General features: G+C 51.3%; 1 protein-coding gene across 1 annotated transcript in view; it reads right to left on the bottom strand.

The window, feature by feature from the left end:
- Positions 1–1,177: 1,177 nt before the first annotated feature.
- The window catches only part of LOC103115469 (E3 ubiquitin-protein ligase TRIM47-like), a 17,714-nt gene continuing 11,949 nt past the window's right edge, over positions 1,178–6,942 (bottom strand). The window contains exons 3-7 of the mRNA XM_007525225.2: positions 6,306–6,401; positions 5,177–5,410; positions 2,801–2,963; positions 2,530–2,592; positions 1,178–1,779 (exon numbers count right to left, since the gene is read on the bottom strand). Of these exons, the coding sequence (XP_007525287.1) occupies positions 1,223–1,779; positions 2,530–2,592; positions 2,801–2,963; positions 5,177–5,410; positions 6,306–6,401 (1,113 nt within the window). The 3' untranslated portion in view covers positions 1,178–1,222. The remainder of the gene's footprint in view (positions 1,780–2,529; positions 2,593–2,800; positions 2,964–5,176; positions 5,411–6,305; positions 6,402–6,942) is intronic.

The following is a 6,942-nucleotide window of genomic DNA, read 5'->3' as shown; positions in this document are numbered from 1 at the left end:
TGGGCAGCAACATTCCTGGCAAGCTTCACAGGCAGAGGCCTGCATATGGAGGAAGCCCCTTTGTCTTGAGGTTGTGTGACCCTCTGTCAGCAGAGTGGGATGGGCATAGGGCTGGTGGGGGGGGCGTGAGAAAAGCAGCCAGGGGGACACTGATGATGATGCCTAGTGGTTTAAAGTTTACCCCCCTACACACACACACACCTCAGGATGGCCTCCGGCCACACCTCAGAGCTAGAAAACACCAGCAGTGTGAGTTGTAACAGGATAACATTGAGTTGTAACTCATAACAATGAGTCAGTGAGCCTGTGATATTCATTTTGAGATAGGTCTGGTCTAGTGGGAGTAGATAGCATAATGGTTATGCAAAGAGATTCATTCTTGAGGCTCCAAAGTCCCAGGTTCAATCCCTTGAACCACCAAATGCTAGAGCTGTTCAGCTCTGGGAGAGAGAGAGAGAGACAGAGACAGAGAGACAGACAGACAGACAGAGACATCTGTTCTCCCCCACTGCAAGGGCCCAGTCTCAGTCAGGCCTCAGAAAGAACATCTCCATCTCAGTCTTCATCACCTCTCAGTCCGGCCACAGGGTTGATGTTGGGGAATCTAGAGAAGCCACCTGGGCTGGTTTAGCGCACACATTACAGTGCACAAGAACCCAGGTTCAGGCGCCTGGTCCCACCTGCAGGAGGAAAGCTTCAGGAGTGGCAAAGCAGGGCTGCAGATATCTCTGTCTCTCTCCTCCCTTTCCCTCTGTCTCTATCAAATAATAAACAATAAAATTGAATTTAAAAGGGGGAGAGAGAGAGAAGACACCTGGTTCAAGCCTTTCCCACAAGGTTTTGGGGGAATCACAACACACACACACACACACACCACACACACACACACACACACACACACACACACACACACACACACACACACACACACACACACACACACACCTGTTTCAGAGGGAACCCAGCCCTCTAATGGAGACAGGGATGGGTGCCTGCTGATGGGTGTGTGTGTGTGTGTGTGAGGGGTGGGGGAATGGAAGGACCCAATCTGTTGTGGGGGGAGCAGTGTGAGAGGTGTGCAAAGGAGTGGATGGATGGATGGATGGATGGACGGACAGCGGGGCAGGGCAGGGCAGCAGGGCAGGTACCCACCGCAGCTCCTCCCCGCGCGCCCCGCCTCGGGCACCCACGCGTCCCGGAGTCCAGCTTTATTTGGCTCGGCCTAGGGCTCCGGGCGCTGCTTGAGCGTGACCGAGGCGCCTCCGGCCACCATGACGGCGGGGTAGAGCGGCTCCAGGAAGGAGGCGAGGAAGCGGTAGAGCAGGCTGACGCCGCCCGCCACGCCGTAGAAGGACAGACAGCCGGCGCGGCAGTCGAGGGCCACGCCCAGCGTGCGGTGGTAGCCGCCGTGCAGCACCGTCTGCCGGTTGTCGTGCCACACCGAGAACTTGAGCGAGTCCCACTCCAGGCACCACGAGTAGGGGTTGCGGCCCAGCAGGTAGACGATGTTGCGGCGCGGCCGGCCGCTGGGCGGGGGGCTGCGCGCGTAGGTGACCCCCAGGCACACCCAGGAGTCGGACACCTCGGCCTCCCAGTAGTGGCGGCCCTCCGAGAGGCCCTGTGAGCACAGCGCCTGCGGCCACAGCTTGAAGCCCGGGAAGGGGCCGCCGGCCGCCAGGGGCTCCAGGAGGATGCCCAGGTTCAGCACGGAGTGGGTCTCCTTGAACAGGAACAGCTCCTCGCTGGCCATGGTCGGGTCAAAGTTCAAGTTGCAGTAATCTGGGGAGTGGCGGTAAGGAGAGCCAGGTCAGGGCCGGAGGGGTAAAGCAGGCTGGATAAAGGCAGAAATTTTGGGAGTCGGCAGCACCCCCTCCCCTGGCCCCCCCACCTGCAGGGGAGTCGCTTCACAGGCGGTGAAGCAGGTCTGCAGGTGTCTATCTTTCTCTCCCCCTCTCTGTCTTCCCCTCCTCTCCATTTCTCTCTGTTCTTTCCAACAACAGCAGCAGCAACAACAACAATGTAAAAAGGAAAAATCCACTACCAGGAGCAGTGGATTCATAGTGCAGGCACGGAGGAGCCCCAACAATAAGCCTGAAGGCAAAAAAAAAAAAATATCCCAGGGTGACAAAGGCAGTACAACAGCAGGGCCAAGGGGAGCTGCAGACCCAGTCTTTGGGAAGCAGGCAATGCTTTGTCCACCTATAGACTTTTTTCTCCCCCTGTACTGCTCTGTTCTGGCTGATAGTGGTGGTGGTGGTGGGATTGAGCCTGGGACTTGGGACCTTCAGGCATGAGAGTCTCTTTGCATAAGCATTATATTACCTACTCCACCACACACCCCCATAAACTCTTCCTTTATTAGAACTAAATTTATCAGGTTAAATTCTTCTGTAGTCTCCAGTCTTGAGTGAAAAACTGAGGGCAAGAGAGAGCTGGCATTCTTTGTGACTGTGGTCCGAATGGAGGAGAGGCTCAGAAAGCCCTCAGGCCACTGCTCCCTTCCTTCCCACCCCTGGACTGAGCACTCACACTGAAGAAGTGTTTTCCGGTCCACAGTTAAAGGCAGCACCTCATAGGAGTTCATCTTAATGCCTGGGGGAGATGGAGGGACTTTGCTGAGGACCCTTTCACAGCCCAGCATCCTTCTGGAGAGAGGCATGGGCTTCCGGGAAACTCTGTTACCTGAGGAAGGTACACAGTTGGGTAGACAGGGCTCTCTAGAGGTGCCTGAAACCCCAGCCGCTGCCCTGCAGAGCAGTCCCACCCTGAATGCAGGTGTCTAGTGCCGCTAGGTACTGACCCTTCAGGAGGAGCTGGTTGATGAAGCTGAGACCCACATCCATCAGCTGGGTCCGGAGCTCCGCCAGAGTATCTGACAGGTGGAGGAAACTCTGTTTCTCCTCGAAGTTGGTGCCCATCAGGGGTTCCATGCAGACTGGCAAATGCTTCAGCCTAGGGAACTCCTTCAAGCAGAGAGGAGCCGGCAGTACCACCTGTTAACTAGGGCTCAGGCAAATGCCAGGAATTCCTGCTTTTGCCTGGCATTGGCTCAGCTCCCAGAACTGTGAGACAAGTAGGTCAGTTGCTCATTTTCAAACCTGGATATCTCTTTCCCCTCGTAATTGTTCGGATAGCTTAGGTCAGGCCTGTGCCAAAGCAGCAGCCACTGGGGTGTAGCGCATGAAGCAGAGTGGATCTTTACAAATGATGACAGGAGGGGTTCTCTTGACCCTTTATTTGCTTAGTGAAAACTTTTACCAAACACTTCTTGTTTTTTGCGTGTAGGACTAGGTGAGCAGTTGCCCTAGAGATCTGTGCTAGGGGTTCCCAGGTACAGGGTTCGGGACCCAGGCCTTGTCTGGAGAGGAGACTGCTGTCACCACCCTACCCAGCACCTGCTCAACACCACTTGTCAATACTGATGCTCATGGTTAGCTCTCTGGAACAGGTCAGGAAAAGGGATTTCTGTGTAGTCTATATACATTGTTCTTTTGGGTTGTTGGAAAAGTCATGATGGGGGCTGGGTAGTGGCACACCTGGCTGAGCGCACATGTTACAATGCACAAGGACCCGGGATCAAGCCTCTATCTCCACCTGCAGGGGGAAAGCTTGACAAGTGGTGAAGTGGGGCTGCAGGTCTTTTTTTCTCTCTCTCTCTTTCTGCCTTCCTCTCAATTTCTGGCTGTCTCTATAAAAATAATAAAAAGTAAAAATTAAATAAAAAAAGAAAAGTCATGATGGGGGTGCTGGGCAGTAGTGCACTGGGTTAAGTGCACATAGTACAAAGTGCAAGGACCCACACAAGCATCCTGGTTCGAGCCTCCAGCTCCCCACCTGCAGGCGGCTTGCTTTGAAAGCAGTGAAGCAGGTCTGCTGGTGTCTATCCTTTTCTCCCCCTACTTCCTTCTTCTCTCTCAATTTCTCTCTGTTCTATCCAATAAAATGGAAAAAATGGTCTCCAAGAGCAATGAATGATAGTGCAGGCACCAAGCCCCAGCAATAACCCTGAAGGCAAAAAAAAAAGTCATGATGTATTTTTTTTTTCTATGCAAAAAATGTGTCATGGTGCACCACCGCCTGGTTAAGCACACACATTACAGTGCACGAGGATCCAGGTTCAAGCCCCTGGTCCCCACCTGCAGGGGGAAAGCTTCTTGAGTGGTAAAGCAGGGCTACAGGTGTCTCTCTGTCTCGCTCCCTCCCCTCTCAATTTTTCTCTGATAATAAGTATTATTATCAATTATTATCTATCTGATAATAAATAAAAATATTTTTTAAAAAAGAAATGTGGGAGTCAGGCAGTAGTGCAGTGGGTTAAGTGCATATGGCACAAAGTGCAAGGACCAGCATAAGGATCCCGGTTGGAGCCCCCGAATCCCCATCTGCAGGGGAGTCACTTCACAGGTGGTGAAGCAGGTCTGCAGGTGTCTGTCTTTCTCTCCCCCTCTCTGTCCTCCTCTCTCCATTTCTCTCTGTCCTATCCAACAACAATGACATCAATAACAACTATAACAATGAAACAACAAGGGCAACAAAAGGGAATAAATAAATAAAAAGTAACAAAAATGTTGGTTTTAAAAGAAGAAATGTTAGTGAAGATAAGGATAATTCTAAACTTTGTGATGTTTCTACAAACACCTACCTCCTTTAAACTGGGTTATAAAAATTAAAAAAAAAATCTGTCATAGCATTTCTTTTTTTTTTTCACTTTATTAACTATAACTTGTTAATTGGCAGGATTAATGGTTTACAGTAAACATAGTTGGTGTTACATGTGTAAAATTTCCCAGTTTCCTGCAAAACACTCTCACCTCCAAGCTAGGTCTTCCTCCACGTCTTGTACCAGGACCTGAAAACCTCTACTATGTCATGGCTTTTCTGAAAACCCATTTCCATCCTGAACTTGGAAGAATCTGGAGAAACTTAGACTGTGTCAGTGCCCTGGATCCTAAGGAATTCCCTGATCTGTTCCAGGGAAAGGTTGAGCACCGAGGCAGGTCGGCTTACGGTGGATGGTATGGGATAGAGAGGCTCCTGGGGCCGGGGAATGGACAAAATGACCTGGCCCCCAAATGCTGACCCCTTCCTCCCAGCTCTGCGTAGACCTGGAATGTCAGTGGGTAAGGGGAAGAGGAGGTTGTGACAGGGCTGAGTCCTTGGTAGGGAGGGGGCTTGCCTGCATAAACTGCTTGTCGCTTGGGTTGGTGAGCAGTGCACGCAGCCAGACGCTGTCCCCTTCCAGCTTCAGGAGCTGGCTGTGGCTCTGCTGAATGGAGCTGCCCAGCTTCCCCAAGGCAGCTGCCTCCTCTTTCTCCAGGAAATCCAAGACCTTCACCTGCAGCTGTTTGACCTCCTGGATGATCTCCGAGAAGCAGGTGTTCACCTCATTTCGAGTAGTCTGCATCAGTTTCTGAGGGGGTGGTGGTGAAATAGCTCACTTGCATGGCTCACACTTCTTTGCCATGTGCATGACCCAGGTTCGAGCCCGGCCCTACATTACAGGAAGTTTTGGTGCTGCGATCTCTTTCATTCTTTCACTGCCTCTCTATCTTAAAAAAAAAAAAATTAAGAATTCTGGGAGTCGACGGTAGCGCAGCAGGTTAAGCGCAGGTGGCACAAAGCACGAGGACCGGCATAAGGATCCTGGTTCCAGCCCCCGGCTCCCCACCTGCAGGGGAGTCGCTTCACAGGCGGTGAAGCAGGTCTGCAGGTGTCTGTCTTTCTCTCCTCTCTGTCTTCCCCTCCTCTCTCCATTTCTCTCTGTCCTATCCAACAACGACAACATCAATAACAATAGTAATAACTACAACAATAAAACAACAAGGGCAACAAAAGGGAATAAATATTAACAAAATTTTTTTAAAAATTCTGAGGGTTGTGCATGGACATACATGAACCCTCCAGGGGCCAAGTGGTGGCACACCTGGTTGAACACACATACTTCAGTGTGCAAGGACCTGGGTTTGAGCCCCCTGGTCCCCACCTGCAGGGGGAGAGCTTTGTGAGTGATGAAGCAGTGTTGCAGGTGTCTCTCTGGTTCTCTCCCTCTCTATCATCCCCTTCCCTCTCAATCTCTGGCTGTCTTTATCCAATAAATAAATAAATGTTATAATAATAAAAGAAAACTGTTTAAAAAATTAAAACACCTCCCCTAGTCTGTCTGCTGTCATGACTACGGGCTGGCCTGGGTGTCCTGCCTCTATCTGTCTGGCCCCACACTATCCATGCCAACTCCTGAGAGTTCCTCTCTGGCTACTGCAGATCGTAGGGAGCTAAGGGTGGGGGTGGGATTGAGTTAGCCTTACCGAAAGAAAGGCCACCTGCCCTCGGTGCTTCTGGCTGTGCGAGGCGATGATCAGCATCTGGTTCTCCACATCTGCCTGAACCTTTCGAACCTCGACCTGGGGTGTAAAAGGGGAAAGCCTCTAACTGAAAGAGGTGACCTAAGAGAAGGCCCATGTCAACGTTCAGAAGAGACACGCCTTCTGTATCTTCTGTTTGTCTGAATGAGGAGCAAAAGGACAGAGTTTAAGGGCTGATGACCCAGGGCCTATCCCTTTGTTTATGGTCTCTCCTTCCCTGAAAGCTTCCCTCCTTGTTCTTGGGAATCTGCTTCTTGCTCCCACAGTGGTGGGTCAGTGATTGGGAAAAAAATCTCAGAGTTTTGAATCGTGTGAAGGGGCTGTGGAGGATCCAGTGACTTGAAAGGCCTGGGAGGCCACTGGTGGGGGCAATGACCACATTAGATAGAGGACCATGGGCTCCTGGGAGTGGGGGAATAATCAAGACTGAACCCAAACCCCCAGACCCTTCCACATAACTCTTTTTTTTCCACCTGTTCCAGGAATGGGAATTTTCACATTTTCTTTTTCTTTTCTTTCTTTTTTACTAGACCACTGCTCAGCTCTGCTTTATGGTGGTGTGGGGGATTGAACCTGGGAC

The sequence above is a fragment of the Erinaceus europaeus genome, chromosome 12 (genome assembly GCF_950295315.1).
Source record: "Erinaceus europaeus chromosome 12, mEriEur2.1, whole genome shotgun sequence".
In the NCBI taxonomy this organism is placed as follows: domain Eukaryota; kingdom Metazoa; phylum Chordata; class Mammalia; order Eulipotyphla; family Erinaceidae; genus Erinaceus; species Erinaceus europaeus.
This window is presented reverse-complemented; position numbering and strand designations above follow the sequence as displayed.